This window comes from Hippoglossus stenolepis, chromosome 16 (assembly GCF_022539355.2).
Source record: "Hippoglossus stenolepis isolate QCI-W04-F060 chromosome 16, HSTE1.2, whole genome shotgun sequence".
Taxonomy (NCBI): Eukaryota; Metazoa; Chordata; class Actinopteri; order Pleuronectiformes; family Pleuronectidae; genus Hippoglossus; species Hippoglossus stenolepis.
The window spans coordinates 2892338-2910805 of record NC_061498.1 but is presented as its reverse complement, the minus strand read 5'-3'; the positions used below and the strand labels follow the sequence as shown (position 1 = coordinate 2910805).

Here is an 18468-nt window from a genome sequence, read left to right as displayed (position 1 = left end):
GGTGGAAGGGTGGGGAACGGGCTGAGGAAGAACCCTGTTAAAATCTGGAATTGAGAATTTCTCCAGAAACAATGCAGAGATGCTAATATCTATGAACAGGTGAAATTTTGTTTAATGTGTATGCAATATGGTGATTGTGGCGTTTGTCCGTTTGCAGTATTGCGCAAAAACTGCTTTACTGATTTTATTGAACCCTTTATCTTTTTGAGCAGATTCGATGACGGGGCCAGATCCAGTGTTTGTTAATTTTTGTGAACCCAGTAGCTAAGTATTGCAGAGGCATTTATAGAGTGTTTATATCTAAGAATAGATGATAAGAATAGATGATATTGTAAGTACCCCACTGTGACACACACTCAGCATTTCCTTTGTTCCGCTCCGTTGTTGTGTGCAGAGCCAGAGGTACAAAACATACTTTGAATTCCTCTGCACCAGAGGATTGTTTTCAGGAACAGTTAACTTGTCGTACAGTATTTTAAAAAGCCACCAAAGCACCACTTGGGGTAACAACATGGGAAGTTTGGACTCACTGCAGTTGTGTTCCGTGCTGTGGGTCTAAATGTGTAATACAAAAAACACAGTCACAAACTTTTTCCTCATCTGTCATAGATTGCAATCAGGTGCTAATTTCATTCGCATGAGGTCACACATGCAAACGGCTCCTCTCTGTAATCATGTGAAGCTGAGTTGATGTTCGCTGAGCGTGTGTTTGGTTTTCAGCCTCGTGTCTCGGTCACGCAGCGTCGCGTGCCGCGGCCCAGGCTTCACGTTGTAGGTGCATCTGATAAGCATCAGGTCGATGTGGATGTGGGCTGTGAAACACAGACAGGAAGAGCAATCAAACTCTGACCCGTGTTTCAAAGGGCTACCTCATCATCGGGGGAGATGGCTCTGGTTAAAGTGAGGAGCTCATTCATCATCCGCACCGTTACTGTAACTCTCAAGCGGCCGTTATTCTTTTTTATTTTCGGCTTGTCTGTTGCATATTTGCAAACTTTGGGATTTTTGACGGGAAAAAGACTTAAACTTGAAAGAGAAGAGACTGATTCAAGGTTTCCAGATGCACACACACACACACACACACACACACACACACACACACACACACACACACACACACACACACACACACACACGACCAAACCAACTGGTCACCAGCTTTAGTCTGTGAAGGACGACACCTTAAAGATCGTCTGAGCTGCCTGGGAAAACTGACCCACGTCAACAAGGTGTGAACAAAAACACAGCTCAACAGAGTGAATGGATCCTGAGACACCACTAAAGGTTTGCCTCCACCAACTGGGTTTGTTTGTCAGTTAAATGACCCAGGAAGGAACACATTACATTTTAAAGTAGATCCATATAAACTGGAGGATCCAGGAATTGTCTGTGGTGCCTTGGTGGAGGTATGCACTCTCTACGCACCCCTCCAGTTTTCATTAGACGTTCTCGTGGCCTTTTCTTGCCCCTGTTACACAAATACAATGGAAGTGGAGCTCACAGGAAACTAGATCGGATCATTTTTAAACATTTGAAAAGATAACATATAGGAAGGGTACCCTGAGGGTGCATACCTCTGCCAAGGCTAACACTCTACACCACAATGTTAATACTCTCCTAAAAGTTAATGGGTTCTTTCTTGGTCCGTATCCCAACCTTCAATCACGTTTCAAGAAAAATCTGTTCAGTAATTTGTGCTTAATCCTGCTCAAGGACAATCCTGTAGATAATTAATGTTTGTGTTGACATTTCAGTTTCTACTTGCACCTGAATATTTAGTAAATGGAAACTCAACTAATCAATTCAATTAACTACTAAGTCAATTATTGAAATAGATGAGTTTACAGGAACGGATGGACTGTTGAAATGTGTTAAAAATGGCTAAGCAGTTGAAATAGTTAATCAAATATAATTAGCAATTAACAGTTGAAGTAATTAGCAAAGAAGAATCTCATGAAGCAAGTGATAGATGCACAAATACAAACTTTAAGCCAAACTCAAACCAAAGTATCCAGATATATTATTAATGTTTGGAAGTAAAACCTGACGTATTAACTGATCTCGGACATGTGACGTGCATGTTGTATATCAGTGGGTATATTCTGCTCTGATTGTAACAGCATGTGAAGGAGTCTACGGAGTTTCTGCTCATAAACAGGTCAGCTCCCTCTGGGTCCTGGTCTCTGGAGTTCAGAGAGGTCACACACTTCAGTGGGACGTAACGAGTCCCGTCATCTGGACCTTGGTCTGAATTCCACTGTGATGAAAGGTGTTAGAGCTTCAGTTACTGGTCCTGGTGTCAGTTTGTTGGATGTTACTCAGCAGCACAGCTTTGCAGGGCAGTGCAGGCTGTTGGCTATAAAACTCAGTCTGTACCTACACACTGGATCCACCCCCTGGACCCAGATCGGCACCAGAATTTAACGGGTTCTTTCCTGTCCCACACCACATCCCTTCACCGAGTTTCGTTTGAATCTGTCCAGTAATTCTTTGTTGTTATCTTGTTTACAAACCAACCAACATATACACAAATTGCAAGCGGTAAAACACGAGATAATGATCGTACAGCATGAGCTCATCCAGCAGAGCTCCAGTATTTGTATGTCGATGCAAAAAGATCTGGTTAAGTGGTTTGGGTCCAACGACTTGACCGCATGAGGCCGTCTTTCTAATTACGGTAGTTGGAGTAATTGTTAAAGCCAATGAGGGGATGGAAAGATGCTGACTGTGTTTTCCTGTTTTCTCTCATGACAGATCGTGAGGACCAATCAATCCTTTGCACGTGAGTATTTCAACTCTCTGATGATTCTCCTCCTCCTCCTCCTCCTCCTCCTCCTCCTCCTCCTCCTCCTCCTCCTCTGTCCCCTCGTCTCTTGAGGTCATATCTCTGTTAGGACACAGGGTTGTTCTGTTCTTTAAGGTGGTTCTGCTGATGAAGCAGCTCGATGGCCTGGAAAATGAAACCGTCATAAGATAAAAAATGATATAGCTCTACCTTAATAGGACTGTCTCATGTCTCACCTCCAGTCCAGCTCAAATAAGTGTTCAAATAATCTGTTGGCCAGCTCCACTCGTCCTGCTGTGTTTTATTTAAAGGGCTGGTTTCAAATAGCTCTTTGCGGATGCTGGGTTGTGCGGCGGCTCTAACCAACACTGAGGGAGTTAAGAGTGTGGTCTGGTGCCGTGCCTTCGCCCACTATGGCAGCGAGTAATTGAGTGCCACACTCTTTCAGTGCGGCTTGGGTCGAGGCGGCCAATGAACACAGAGGAGCTGTTGCATAATCTGAAAACTACGCCTCCTGTTGGTGGCGGTGGTGAAGCAATTTAAATTGTGACACCCCACTGTTAATTGAGTGGTGGGGTTGGGGAAAAGTGCGTTTATCCAGGTCTGTCCGGTCATAGAATAAAACGCACGAACTTTACAACAACCACTTTTAATCCAATTAAGTTGACACGTGCCTCTAATTGCATAACAGCACTTTAATGAAGAGCATTAGCAGTTGTGTGGTTTAGCAGAGATGTGTGCAGAAGGGTTTGAGGGTGAAGGACGACAGGCTCTTCTCTCATAGGCTCTAATCCCTTCATCATTACCTAAAAAGAACAATCCTACACTTAACATAAGAAAGTGAGGCAGCAGATACAAGTGTGCACAAAGTGGAGGGTTCTGCCACATGTGACCGCTCCGACCCACATGATCCCCAGCTTGTCTTTAATAGTAAAGAATAAGATGTGAAAAAAACAACATTGAGTGGTTTTACGTTCGAGAAGAACTCTTTCAAAATGAGCCAAACTGGGATGTGTAACGGACTTGACCTATATTGCGAGGCCTGCATCCTGCGTCTGAGGACTCGCCCGTCGCATTCTAGCTAAAACTGCAGTCCTCGGTGCAGTCGAGCTAATTGCCAGCTTGACTAAAGCCACCGGCATGCAGCTGGATGCAGTGTTTGCGGGGGCCTCAGTTTGTCGTTGGCCCCCGGTTCTCCGGGCTCTGGGAGCCTGACTGTGGGAGCTGTGGACGGCCCTGCCTGATCACAGCTATCATTAGAGTTGGGGCCCCCACAACGCGAGAGACTGGAAACTTTTGGAGACGGGCCCAGCAAACCACAGGGTTCTCCAGTAAAAAACAACTGACAGAGAGGACTGGATGGATTTAGAAAGCAGCAACAACACGTCGCCCGATGATCGTCCGCTCGCTCAGCCTTTGCTTTTCCCTTTTTCTCACTGTTTGAGTCTTTCCTTGGGAATCATCCAATCTCTGCTGACCACCAAAATGAAAAATAAAAGCTTTTTAGGTTAAGCTTTGACTGTATTTTGTCTAGATTCCTGAATTGCGGACAACTTTCACAGACGTCACAATGAATAATGATAATAATATTTACTTTATGGTCTCTTACAAAAATGTTTCTTTGACAGGGCCCCAAAATAAATCGATAATGCACATTTGAAATACGCACCCACACACAAACAAGTAAAAGTTGGTAATTCAAGATTGCAAAAAAAAGGCTGTTGTAATTACTATGCTCGTAATGATGTGTTTCTTTTCTCTCACTCCTCCTTCATTCACTCTCACTCTATTTGTCTGTGTATGTGTGAATCCACTCTGTTTATCTCCTTGGTTCTCAGAGGTGAATCAGGCGCTGGCAAGACGGAGAACACGAAGAAGGTTATCCAGTACCTGGCCCACGTTGCCTCCTCACACAAAGGACGCAAAGACCACAACATTCCTGTGAGAGACCATATTTTCCCTTCCCAACCTCCTCTCCTCTCCTCTCCTCTCCTCTCCTCTCCTCTCCTCTCCTCTCCTCTCCTCTCCTCTCCTCTCCTCTCCTCTCCTCTCCTCTCATCTCCTCCCCTCTCCTCTCCCCTCCTCTCCTCTCCTCTCCTCTCCTCTCCTCTCCTCTCCTCTCCTCTTGTACATCATAATTCTGATATAAATTAATAGTTTATTCACTTTCTGGCAGAGAACTGGTTGCACTCTCTCGTCTGACCATTAAATGTTATAGATCTATACGGTCGGCGCAAAGACAGGAAACGATCTCTCTCTGTCTCAGACTGATGACTGATTATTTCTAATCTAGGTTTGGCTCCTTTTAAACAAACACAATATGAAGTGTTTAATAATTAGCTAGTCCAGCTGTGTCCCCGTATGTCCCCGGTCTTTATGCTAAGCTAAGCAGCTGCTGGCTGTAGCTTCATGTTTAACGTGCACACATCGACCTTCTCATCTAACTTTCTGCCAGAAAGTAAAAACCAAGTGTTTTCCCCCAAAATGTCAAACTGTCCCTTTAATGATTGTGTCATGTATTAAAGTACAGTTAATAGAAGTTAACTCTGCTCCTGCCTCATGTCGTCCTGTGCCTCCCTGCGAGCGTGCAGCCGCTGAACTGGACTCACTGTAACTGTACTGGTGTCTCTGTTTCCTGTGGCTTGTGTCTGACACGAGCGCCCTCAGGATTTTAACACTTGCATTTGTTTATCCATAACCAGCAGCCCGAATCTCCCAAAGCATTCAAGCTACAGGCAAGTGTATCTCCCACTTTTTTTACAACAACAAAAAGATTGTGTGGTTCTTGTTGGTGTTTGTGTGTACGTGCATGTCCTCTCTCTCGATTGTGAATCTAAGCTTCTTTCTTTTTGAGGTATTTGTTTGTGCCGGCTCAGTCTTCTCAGGTGATTGTGTGAAGCCTGGTGAATCTTCACTTTAACCAGAAGGCTGATGATAATACAATTTGAGATGAGTCAGTCAAATACAAGTCAGGCCACAGCCAAACCAATCCTCTCTCCTCAAGCTTCGTCTTTACCTTTTAGACGAAGTGAAATACTGCAAACGTAGGCGTCAAAGTTAATGAAAGATGGTAGAACTTGATCAAATGTTTCATATATTTAATGCATGTTTTCCATCCGTGATGTTCTCTACATGCATGTGTGTAGTTTTAAGCATTTAGAGTAATACTTTAATAGTTCATGTGTAGCTTCGGCTCATTCTATGGCTTCGGCTGTGGAATTATTACCCCAGTAACCAAATGTGCTTTTGATTCATATGTGGCTTTTGTAGCCGAGACAGTAATCAGACGCAGAGGATTTCTCTGCAGATGTTACGGCCTAACGTCAGATTTCAATCCGTGATGTTTTAGACCCAGAAGTAACACGAATGAAACTCTGCTGACAAACTACTGAATTCGCTTCAAACTCATCCCCAGCGAAAACTTGACATTTTCTGGCTCACCTCTTTTCAACTTGATTTATCTGGTGGCTGCTTTTTTTTTTCTTCTTTCTCCCCTAAAGCAATACCTGATGTTTCTATGTCCCCTGTGAAATCTAATAACTATGGAATCAGAGGGAGTCCCGTAACCTTTGAGCACACACACAGTCTGGGTTAATGCCCGTCTAATATGATGTGTTTCAGTAGCCGTGAGTTAGAGGCTGTAAGTCGGCGCCTCGGTGCTCCCGGGCCGGAGAACGCCATCCGCGCTGACCTCCTTAATGCTGCGTTCCCTCTGTGTTGCATTACGACTGCCTCTGGGCACAGGCCAGAGGAATGTAAAACCCCGGGAAGATTGGAAAGGGGGTTTAAGGGGGAATGAAGTAGTTGAAGAGGAGGAAAAGCAGACCAGACTTTCATATTCCTGTCAGGAAGAAAGATAGAAAGCCTTTTTAATCATGTAGTTATGCAGGTATGTGTGCACTGGCTCCCGTGTTGGTCCATGTCAGTCAGGAGCTGAGAGATTTGGGGGGGGGAAATGTGGGGGAGGATACAGTGGGTAAAACACATGGGTTTTACTGGAGCTTCATTTTGGTCGTAAAACACAGAGCAGACAGGCACTCGAACCTTGAACTGCTGCTTATACAAAGGTGCTTAGTTCCACATCTGGACAGAGATTTTATTTTCGAGCTCCAGCAGAGTTCAGTGGCCGTTGTCAGAGGGACGTCGTTTCCTTCTCGTACCAGTGGGTTGAGTTGTTGCTCTCACACGGGACAAACATTAAGTATCGTCTCTTTTCCTCTCAGTTTCTTTTTCCCTGTCTTTCTGTGTAACGGCACATGTAAGTCAGGCTTTAGGTATTTCTGGCAGCGAGTCGGAGCTCAGGTGAAACCTACTCTGCTCCCCCTGGACAGTCCAGATGAACATCTTGGACTCAGTTCAGTGTGGCTGGTGTTACTCGACGAGTAAGGGGCTATTTCTGTCCCCGTCCGTCCTCCGGAGAGAGACGAGATTGTCATGTGAAGGGGGAATTAGCGGTTTCAGGGGCCATAGGGAATGTCCCAACTGCCTATTAAGCCAGGTTTTTTGAGATCTGGGAGGAAGCCATCATCTGAATAACCATCCCGGTGGTGAAGTCTTTGAATTGGCAGCGTCTATCATCACGCGATAGGAATGTGCAGGGCCGGAAGAATGCTCTCACTCATCCACCCAAGCTGACCGCTCGCTCGTGGGCCTGTGCTGGAACACACTCACACAGGACGACGTCACGCGGTTCGGTTTGTCTTTGCCCCTGAAACTTGTCGAGCTCCCTCGGCAGAAATCACATCGTGCTGCCGTTGACTAAAGTGAAGCCAACGGAGCCATGATAATTTGCTCAGTGTCTGAAATATCGGTTTAGCATGTTGACATTTTCCTGCTCTGTTGCAAAGACAGAAAAATAGTGATAGATAGTGAAGGGGGGGAAAAAGATCTGACGCGTGGGGGAGAGGTATTTGATATGTTGGACAGCTTGTTGGATTCTGACCCGTCTGTCTTTCCTCACAGGGCGAGTTGGAACGCCAGCTCCTGCAAGCCAACCCCATCCTCGAGTCGTTCGGCAACGCCAAGACGGTGAAGAACGACAACTCGTCTCGCTTCGTGAGTTTTTACGGCTCCTGTTTAAAGAATCATCCTCCTCCTCGATTCAAAATACAAGTTCAGATCGAATCCACATTAAATATCACTGCACAAATATGAACAGTGAAATTTGTCTCCAGAAAGTCAAATAAACATATTTTTGTCATGTCGTGACGAGTCAAAGAAATCACAGCAAATTCTGAGTGTAAGCGCTTAAAAATGTTTATGCTGTGACTAAGTAAATAATGCGGCCAAGAATAACCACAGTGGCCGTGGTGCTCCATCCTCATGAATCATCGGCTGGCGCACATGAGAAGCTGTGAAGACACATTCACACGCACACGCACACACACACACACCACACACATACACACAAAAACACACAAACACACGTCTGAGTGTCAGGAAACCACAGACGTGCCTGACATTCTCCCTGACCCCGTTAACCTTGCTTTTCCTAATATAGACATGTTATTCTTCAGCGCCTTTCTGTCATCTGCCACGAAACCACACACATCATAGGCGTGTGTTTTTTTTTTCAATAAGCTCAACGGCTGATTTCTTTTACATAAAGTTTGCATCTTTTGTTTTTCTTTGCAGGGGAAGTTCATCAGAGTCAACTTCGACGTCACAGGCTACATTGTCGGAGCCAATATTGAAACTTGTATCCTCCTCACTGTGACTCATGAATTGTTTGCTTTATGAGATTTGGCTCAATTTCGGCCAACACAGCAGAAATATAACAAAAAATACCGCAGTGATATTCTTGTTGCTTGATTTTAATGTCGTGGTTTCGCGGTGAAGAACCCTTAACCTTTTGCTCTCAGACCTTCTGGAGAAGTCGAGGGCCATCAGACAGGCCAAAGATGAGAGGACCTTTCACATCTTCTACCGCCTACTGGCAGGAGCTGGGGAGCATCTTCGCAGTGAGTGTCTCACATAAACAGAACAATGAGAGCGAGGACAGCGAGGTTTCATGTTTGCTTCGGGCTCGGAACAGAACTAAGTCTGGTTTGAATTAGCACCGGTGAAACAAGTCTGTGTCTCTCGTTAACTTTTAATTGAGCTCGTTGCGTAGTTTCACAGACGATGAATTGGACGGAATGTTTCTCCGATGAACTATTGGACTTAAAGGGTCACGTGATCTTATTGTACTTTTGAGGCAGCACAGTATATTCACCAGAAAAACATAAAACAAAGAACTAGAGGAAAAGAGGATATAGATAAAAATTACAAATTACTGATCTGGATCCGCACCAAAATGTTATCGCTTCTTCTTCCCACCAAATGTTGTGGTATTCCTTTCAGTGGTTTTTGAGTAATCCTGCAAACAGACAGACCAACAAACGCAGAGGAGAACATAAAGTAACAGTACTGATCAAATTCGTAGTTTCACTAATTGAACATCTTGGTTTCCTCTCCTCCTCCAGCGGACCTGCTCCTCGAAGGCTTCAACGACTACCGTTTCCTGTCAAACGGTAACATTCCCATCCCCGGTCAACAGGACAAGGACAACTTCCAGGAGACCATGGACGCCATGCACATCATGAGCTTCAACCACGAAGAGATTGTCTGTGAGTAGCAGTTCCAGATGTACATTCATTCGTCACTCTCCGTGGATTCCTTTCCTCTATTACCCTGCCATTACCTGCTTCCCCCCCCCGGGGATGAATAACCTGTGATCTCCTCCCTGGCAGGTATGTTGAAGGTGGTCTCTGCGGTGCTGCAGTTTGGCAACATTATCTTTAAAAAGGAGAGAAACACCGATCAGGCCTCGATGCCCGAGAACACAGGTACACATCCGACGTCCGGTCCAAATGCAGCACACACACACACACACCTGAAGATAAATGTGTGTCTCCTGGTGAAGGAATGTTTGTGATGTCTGGATCATGTCAGCACCATCAGATGTTCCTGCAGTCTGGACTTCACTGTCGACACATACCGTTCAGTTTATAAGAGAAGAAGATGAGATTAAATATATGATCATGTCAGTTTTCTCAAGGCTGCTGTCTTGGGCCTCGTGTAAACTAGTCGTCACTTAAAGGAACCTCCTGTATACTCATAGATCCTATGTCCGTGAATATCTATTAATAATACAGTCATGAACTTGCTTCCTGCTCCCTCACTCCTCCAGCCGCACAGAAGCTCTGCCACCTCCTTGGAATGAACATCATGGAGTTCACCAGAGCGATCCTCACCCCGAGGATCAAAGTGGGACGAGACTATGTGCAGAAGGCCCAGACCAAAGAGCAGGTAAGGCGCCGCCGAGCTCTACGAACAACGGACACATCATCATTTCATGTTCGCAAAAAATGTACGTCTGTGTTGTTTTCTTCAGGCGGACTTTGCTATTGAGGCCCTGGCCAAGGCGACGTACGAGCGGCTGTTCCGATGGCTGGTTCACCGCATCAACAAGGCCCTGGACAGGACCAAGCGCCAGGGGGCGTCCTTCATTGGCATCCTGGACATAGCGGGCTTCGAGATCTTTGAGGTGCTTCAACAAAACAATTTCATTTCCACAAACCACCAGTCGTCCTGGATTACAGACATGTCACCATAACGAAATATCTTCCCTTCTGCTCCAGCTGAACTCGTTCGAGCAGCTCTGCATCAACTACACCAACGAGAAGCTGCAGCAGCTCTTCAACCACACCATGTTCATCCTGGAGCAGGAGGAGTACCAGAGGGAGGGCATCGAGTGGAGCTTCATCGACTTCGGCCTCGACCTGCAGCCCTGCATCGACCTCATCGAGAGGCCGGTCAGTGTTTCTCTGCCTGTCTGTGTGTGTCTGTGTGTGTGTCGGCTTACGAATGTTTGTACTGAACTGAATGTGTGTCCTCAGAACAACCCCCCTGGTATCCTCGCCCTGCTGGATGAGGAGTGCTGGTTTCCCAAGGCCACCGACAAGACCTTTATTGACAAGGTGCTGCAGGAGCAGGGCACGCACACCAAGTTCCAGAGGCCGCGGCAGCTCAAGGACAAAGCGGACTTCTGCGTCATTCACTACGCGGGGAAGGTACGTACTCTTTAGAGCTCTAAATATAAAAGACCTTCATTCATATCTGCTTTATAGCCTCAGATTTATCGATTTTCTGTGTTTTTCCTTATGTAACAACTCTATTTCTGGGATGTTTTGTAGACTCTCTCTCGTAGACACAGACTTATCTCCTCCCAAAAAGCCCAGTTAACCAGGTCATTGCCTGAAAACAATAGAACAGTTGTCGTTCGGCTCCTGCAGGAAACACATCTGGTTCACATCGGTGTGAGATGGAGTTTGGTGCCTGGTGGTTACATAACGGGAGGTTTTCAACTCTCACCTTCTCTGTGGCGGTCGGCCATCTGCGAGGAGAAAACGATACTTTACTACATTCCAGGGAAGACGCTCGTCAATCGTAGCTGAAAATCTGATACAGCCCCATTGAGGGAGAGTTTATTTAGATTTACCTGTCTCAGTTTCCTCTGGTGCACATGTACGCTGTGTATGAGAATCAGCCAGCCGCGGATAAATATCAGTCCAGGACCTGAGCCCTGTCGTGGCAAACAGGTGAAAACCACAGACTCAGCCAAATATTAAGCATCCAGTATTCACTCCTGCAGCCAAGATTCAAATTGAACCTCATCAAATAAATCCTGCATGACATGAGAAGAGGAGAATAAGTACAAACACAGTGAGTTTGCTTTCCCCCGGACTCTGATGAAATCCATATGGAGATCTCACATTCCTCAGCTCAGGTTTGCCGGCCGTGACAATTACTTGTTATGTTCTGCTCTAATCCAACACTCTTCATCGTGCGGTCGGACGTTTGAAAAAACACACGCACGTCAAAATTATCATCGTGTTACACACACTAATCCCATCAACGCACTGTGGTCCGGAGAGACCCGACCGTGCTGCCAGTCCAGTTTAATGCACAAATAACACGTCTTTCGTCCAAAGAAACCAACAGGGTTCAGGATTCCGTTTGTGTGGTTGTTCGACTGTAGAGTCACATCTGGTGCTAAAACAACGGCCGAGTGGTATTTGGAAACACGAGACTGTCAGTTAAGACATGTGACACAGACTGTTACAGACAGGTGGAGCAACAGACCGGAGACTGAACGCTCATCCTCCAAAAGTGCATTTTAAAAGCGTTTTAAGTCCATTAATAAAGTCTGAGTTGTTTGGTTCTTTATGTGTCTGCGACAAAACGTGTCTGGATTCGTTATGTTTTCAGGTTGTTCTCCCGTATTTTCATAATTTGACATTTGTTGTGATAATGTTTTATTGCACAAATGCTAAGACAACACTGAGGACTTGCTGTTTTCCCTCAGGTGGACTACAAGGCGGATGAGTGGCTCATGAAGAACATGGATCCCCTCAACGACAACGTGGCCACGCTGCTGCACCAGTCGACCGACAAGTTTGTGGCCGAGCTCTGGAAAGACGGTGAGTCTCTTTGCAATCTGCTTCCTGTTCAGGACATTTTAAGGAGAAATCCGTCTTTCCTCTTCCACAGTAATTTGCTTTACTGTTTTCTCATCTGTGGGATTAAACGTAACCAGTGAAAACATCCACGTAAAGCGAGGTTCACCACAGAGCTGGACTCTCTCCTCTCTGAGCTCAGTGACGGACTCATTGCTTATCCTGAATAAGCACCATTAATATTTCATTCAGAGGAGAACCGTGGCTTTAATAATGTTAATGTTTCCATAATACATAATGGAATGTGTAAATGTCAAACTTTCTGAACTCGTCTTTTCCTCTACTCTAACTTTAAATGATAAGGTTTTAATAATATGCACGTTCTGAAGTGTTGCTGTGGATAAACTGACCTTTACTCTTCAGTCCTCTTTTTTTTTTAACAGCTAATCAATGCTTGTATAAATCTGTGGACGTATGAGTGATGGCTGTACAGTGTGTGTGAGTGTGTGTGTGTGTGTGTGTGTGTGTGTGTGTGTGTGTGTGTGTGTGTGTGTGTGTGTGTATGTGAGTTCTCTTCCTCTCTCACTCTCCTGTCTTCTTCCTGTGTCTGTCTTGCTGTAGACATTCAGACGTTTCAGAGAGCGTCTTTCTATGACAATGTGTCTGGGCTCCATGAAGCTCCAGGTGAACGATAGTGACACTTAAACCTTCATGTGGCGACTGGCTTCTCTTCATCGTCTCCACTGGAGCCCGCGGTGGTTCCCCCCCCCCCGTCTTGTCACGGCTGCCCTGTGCACCCCTGTAAAATGTCCCCTCTGGCTTTGCATGGCTGCACCACTGCTGTATTTTAAAAACCTTGCCATCAATGCTCGTGGCTCATTGCCTCTATAATTATTCAAACAGCTGTCGCTTAAAGAATCACCCAGGTAAAGCCTTTCTTTCCATAGTAATGCCAAAAATAGATATAATGCAATTCTCGAGGGACAACCAGTGAGCTCTGGTCAGAAGACCCAGTGACCTGCTGGTGCTGTAAGGTAGCATGTTAGGTAGGACAGAGATAAAGAATATAGAAGGGGTGTGATGTGGGTGATCTTGCATCGGCCTGATTTGGTGATGCACGATGCTCAGAGGAGGTGTCACCGCACCTAAGAACGGTGAATGATGCCGTGATCAGTCCGATGACTCCACTGATGCAGTTAAAGATATCTCAGTGACTCTACAACAGGCTCAACCAGAGCATGTCGGAGCTGACAGCAAGTGGAAAGAATTAGATATGAGGAAGGATCAGTGGATCATCACATAGTTCTGGCGTCTACATGCACGGAAAGAGTGGAGAATAGAGACCTGAATAACAGGAATACAATGTGTTGTTAAACTTGTGGTATTCAAAGGCGTTAACAGAAACTATCCTCAGGGTTGTTTCCTGGATTTAAGCAATTGTTATGTTACTGAAGTAAACAGCAATTAAATGTTCTAGGATAATGAAAACTTTAGGTTTATTTAAATGCTTTTGTGAAATAAGTCACGTAGCTTTGCAGAGTGACAGTTCAAACTGGTCACAAATGAATTGTTCCTCCTTTGTTTCTGTATTTTTAAATCTTTAGGTCGCTCGTTCATGTCCCAGCTGGTGTGACTCCATTGTCTGTCTTCATGCTTTATCACAAACACAGAAAAGAGCAAAACCTGCTCAGTTAAAACATCAACATTTATTTAATTGGCTTTCAGTAAAAACCAGCATGACTAAAGTCACATGAGGATCCTCGTATTATTGACCCCTCCATTAATATAATTCCCTCTTCCCTTGGTTTCTTCCCTCTGCCCCAGTTGACCGGATCGTGGGTCTGGACCAGGTCTCAGGAATGAACGAGACGGCGTTCGGGGCCGCGTACAAGACCAAGAAGGGCATGTTCCGCACGGTGGGCCAGCTGTACAAGGAGCAGCTGTCCAAGCTCATGGCCACGCTGAGGAACACCAACCCCAACTTTGTCCGCTGCATCATCCCCAACCACGAGAAAAGAGTAAGTCTCCAGATTCTCACTATCATCACGTGTTATGTAGAGTAAAGAATTATTTGGATATCGGTGAGATGCTTTTATTTGTACGTGTATGTAGTGACCACTTCCTCCTCCTCCTCCTCCTCCTCCTCCCACAGGCTGGTAAACTGGACCCTCACCTGGTTCTGGACCAGCTGAGGTGTAACGGTGTGCTGGAGGGAATCCGCATCTGCAGACAGGGCTTCCCCAACCGCATCGTCTTCCAGGAGTTCAGACAGAGGTAAAGTTCCAACTTCAACCTGAAGCATATAACTTCACTCCTTCTATATAAAACACCACAAGTGTACAGACAGTATATCTGATCAAATAACAGTATTTTATTGCCTTGTCATACATACCTGTTTTTGCAGACTGGCTCTCAGGAGCCTAGCAGGACACTTTTTGTTCAGGGTTTAACGTTTGCAGGACTCGAATGCAGATTATGGATTTAGCAGGAAGTGCAGCAGAGAAAAAATGTTTGATTAAATATGCAGACAGTCACTGGACGGCAGGAAGGAAAGTTCAAGATCCAAAACTCCAAAAGTAGGCTAACGACGGTGAGCAAAGCTGAAACTAGGAGCACAGAACAGGAAACAGACGATTAAACACAGAACACACACAAAAAACACAAATATACAAAAGCTCAGTTTAAAAAAAGACTGATCTGCTGCTTTCTGATGTTCTTCCATCTTTGTGAAATTCGTTCTCTAAAGTCTCTCTGTATATTTCAAGAGATTCCCTTTGTCACCTAGAGCTTTTATAGTTTTGGAGCTACAATAGTGTGGTATAGTGACTGTTTCTGTCTTTGCTGTTCGTCCAGGTATGAGATCCTCACTCCTAACGCCATTCCCAAAGGCTTCATGGATGGAAAGCAGGCCTGCGAGAGAATGGTAAGGATCTCACTTACTTCACTTAACTTATCTTTGTTTTATTAAGAAGGAAGTTGGACGAGAGTATCAATATGTTTATCATTGGGAAATAGAGTCTGAATAAGGAACAAGGAATCATTATTAAACCCTAAAAAGACTTAATCTTTATACTGAATACTTCCAAATCATTATCCAGACCCGCACCTCATTTCAATTGTTGATAGATGGGACATAGGGGTAAATGTTGTGCAGCCTGAGTTTACAGTAGAGAAGAAGATTTATAACTTTAAATAAGTTATCTATTCTCTGTCTTTTGTAGATTCGAGCTCTGGAGCTGGACAGCAACTTGTTCCGTATCGGCCAGAGTAAGATCTTCTTCCGGGCCGGAGTCCTGGCTCATCTGGAGGAAGAGAGGGACCTGAAGATCACCGACATCATCATTTACTTCCAGTCTGTCTGCCGAGGATATCTGGCGCGAAAGTAAGTGTTTGAGAGCTCCTCACCCCCTCAGAGTCATTTCTGCATATCGATTATATATATTTTACTTTGGTCTCTTCCTTTCCTCGTCTCAGGGCTTTTGCTAAAAAGCAGCAGCAGCTCAGCGCTCTGAAAGTTCTCCAAAGAAACTGCGCCGCTTACTTAAAGCTGCGTCACTGGCAGTGGTGGAGACTCTTCACCAAGGTGTGTGCTCGTGTGTGTGTGTGTACATGTTGTTGCCCGGGCCACCTGCCACGGCCGCGAGGATGTGTGTCGTCCTCTGAAGCTTCTCTGATCATGTGCACATGCAGGTGAAGCCTCTGCTGCAGGTGACCAGGCAGGAGGAGGAGATGCAGGCTAAGGACGAGGAGCTGGTCAAAGTGAAGGAGAAGCAGACCAAGGTGGAGGGAGAGCTGGTGGAGATGGAGAGGAAACACCAGCAGGTCGGTTATAGAAACCTTATTCTTTAGTGCTTCTCCATTGGGGTTAGCTGAAGGCACTAACGTTATTTATGTGCAGACAATAGAGGAGAAGAACATCCTGGCGGAGCAGCTGCAGGCGGAGACGGAGCTGTTTGCAGAGGCCGAGGAGATGAGAGCTCGTCTGGCGTCCAAAAAGCAAGAGCTGGAGGAGATCCTCCACGACCTGGAGTCCAGGCTGGAGGAAGAAGAGGAGAGGACCCAGGGCATGCAGGGCGAGAAGAAGAAGATGCAGTCCCACATTCAGGTGTGAAATTACTCAAGCAACATCTAAGCACTGGTTACTAAGATGCTTTTTTACTGTTGGTTCCTATTTGAAATGACACAAATCTGTTTGCTTATTGTGTTTGCTCAGGACCTGGAAGAACAGTTGGATGAGGAGGAGGGCGCCAGACAGAAGCTGCAGCTGGAGAAAGTGACGGCTGAGGCCAAGATGAAGAAATATGATGAAGACATTTTGCTGCTGGAGGACCAGAACTCCAAGTTTCAGAAGGTGAGAGAGGAGAGAGGACTCGGAAGGGAGACGGCTCAGGGTTTGGAATGGAAAGAGAGAATTGTGAATGGTGGTTTTACAAGGAGATGGAGGATCTCACAGGTCCTCAGGAGCTTTTCTGCAAAGTCTTAGCTGCAACTTTCCTCTGTGTCATTATCTCCCCGGTGTAGGAGAAGAAGTTGACGGAGGATCGAATCAATGAGATGACCTCACTGCTAGCTGAAGAGGAGGAGAAGGCCAAGAACCTGAGCAAGATCAAGAACAAGCAGGAGATGATGATGGTCGACCTAGAGGGTAAAAGATTAACGTCAAATACAGAGCGCTTAGATCAATAAAGTGCCATAATTAACTTATATTTATAATTCATCTATGATTGAAGATCTTTCTTTGAGTTTTATTAAACCAGTAACTCTTTGTCTTATCCACGTCAAATCAGAGAGGCTGAAGAAGGAGGAGAAGACCCGTCAGGAGCTGGAGAAGGCGAAGAGGAAGCTGGATGGGGAGACGTCCGACTTCCAGGACCAGATATCCGAGCTTCAGACTCAGACAGAGGAGCTGAAGGCACAACTGGGCAAGAAGGAGGACGAGCAGCAGACGATGCAGTCTAGGTAGGAGATACAGGGACCACCACGCAGGAGAGAATGGAAACAAACTACTCAGCACTAGAGAGAAGGCTCATACCTCCACCAAGGCCCAGCAGTCCCCATATTCAATTTACTAGATCTACGCCAAACTGCACACTCTCATAAATATCGGTCCCTAAATATGCCAACATTTTAAGGGTTCTTTCCTTCCACCAGGTTTCATAGGAATCCATCCAGTAGTTTTTGTGTAATCTTGCTAAATAACAAACAAACAAACACATAACATCACCTCTTCCAAAGTAAGAAGTGAAAACGTAGTTCTCCAACATGACTGACTAAATATGGGTTTTCATTTTGAGTCACTGAGACGCTGCTTCGTGATGTGAATCACTTTGAGGTAAGTGCGACATGACAGAGCAGAATAATCATCACAACAACTTCCAGAGCTGCAGTGAAACATTCACGCTATTTATACGCAGCATTTCAATCGGACTGACAGAGACACAAATATACAGCAGTGATTTTATCATCTTGTAAAAATAGCTTGTGGCTGTTGTTTCCGTTTGTGACATGATGCTGTATTTATTCATTGATTGTCACTGCAGTGGAATGTGTAGTGAGGTGTTTGTCAATGACTGGAAGCATCAGCTGCTTTATCGATGTGTCTGCCGCCACCTAGTGGATACTTTGCACATCTGCAGGGTTCACTCTTGAATTTATGTGGTTCATTAATTCTCACAGATTAAAAATAACAAAATTATTGCATCTTCAATGTTCTCCGTGTTTATCAGGACTGAGGACGAGGTCAGCCACAAGAACAACGCCCTGAAGCAGGTGAGGGAGCAGCAGGCCCAGCTGTCCGAGCTGCAGGAGGACCTCGAGTCGGAGAAACAGGCGAGGAGCAAGGCGGAGAAACTCAAGAGGGACTTGAGTGAGGAGCTGGAGGCCCTGAAAACTGAGCTAGAAGACACCCTTGATACAACAGCTGCCCAGCAGGAGCTCAGGTACTGTGCTGTGTGGCATTTTAAATCTCACTAATTATACATTTACATCACAGACAGTATTTCTACAAGCAACAGGAAAGAAAAGGCTTTTCCGTGTCTCTGTTCTCTGTAGGACCAAACGTGAACAGGAGGTTGCCGAGCTGAAGAAGGCCATCGATGAGGAGACCAAAAACCACGAGGCCCAGATCCAGGAGATGCGACAGAGGCACGGCTCGACTTTGGAAGAGCTGTCCGAGCAGCTGGAACAGGCCAAGAGGGTAACGACTCCTTCCACTAGCAGATCTTCAAATCCACCAAAGAGAAA

General features: G+C 45.5%; 1 protein-coding gene across 4 annotated transcripts in view; it reads left to right on the top strand.

The window, feature by feature from the left end:
• The window catches only part of LOC118123159 (myosin-10), a 44058-nt gene that overhangs the window by 20280 nt on the left and 5310 nt on the right, over positions 1-18468 (top strand). The window contains exons 4-29 of one of the 4 annotated variants that reach the window (XM_047343988.1): positions 2755-2782; positions 4624-4726; positions 5491-5520; positions 7748-7840; positions 8420-8483; positions 8647-8745; positions 9250-9393; positions 9517-9612; positions 9957-10075; positions 10161-10313; positions 10408-10581; positions 10666-10839; positions 12135-12249; positions 12847-12909; positions 14050-14243; positions 14378-14499; positions 15079-15148; positions 15447-15607; positions 15700-15808; positions 15916-16047; positions 16124-16330; positions 16439-16576; positions 16747-16870; positions 17013-17184; positions 17952-18164; positions 18277-18421. In XM_047343988.1, the coding sequence (XP_047199944.1) occupies positions 2755-2782; positions 4624-4726; positions 5491-5520; positions 7748-7840; positions 8420-8483; positions 8647-8745; positions 9250-9393; positions 9517-9612; positions 9957-10075; positions 10161-10313; positions 10408-10581; positions 10666-10839; positions 12135-12249; positions 12847-12909; positions 14050-14243; positions 14378-14499; positions 15079-15148; positions 15447-15607; positions 15700-15808; positions 15916-16047; positions 16124-16330; positions 16439-16576; positions 16747-16870; positions 17013-17184; positions 17952-18164; positions 18277-18421 (3242 nt within the window). Of the gene's footprint in view, positions 1-2754; positions 2783-4623; positions 4727-5487; positions 5521-7747; positions 7841-8419; positions 8484-8646; positions 8746-9249; positions 9394-9516; positions 9613-9956; positions 10076-10160; positions 10314-10407; positions 10582-10665; positions 10840-12134; positions 12250-12846; positions 12910-14049; positions 14244-14377; positions 14500-15078; positions 15149-15446; positions 15608-15699; positions 15809-15915; positions 16048-16123; positions 16331-16438; positions 16577-16746; positions 16871-17012; positions 17185-17951; positions 18165-18276; positions 18422-18468 lie in introns of all 4 variants that reach the window. The other 3 variants (XM_035180341.2, XM_047343990.1, XM_047343989.1) reach the window with 3 other exon arrangements.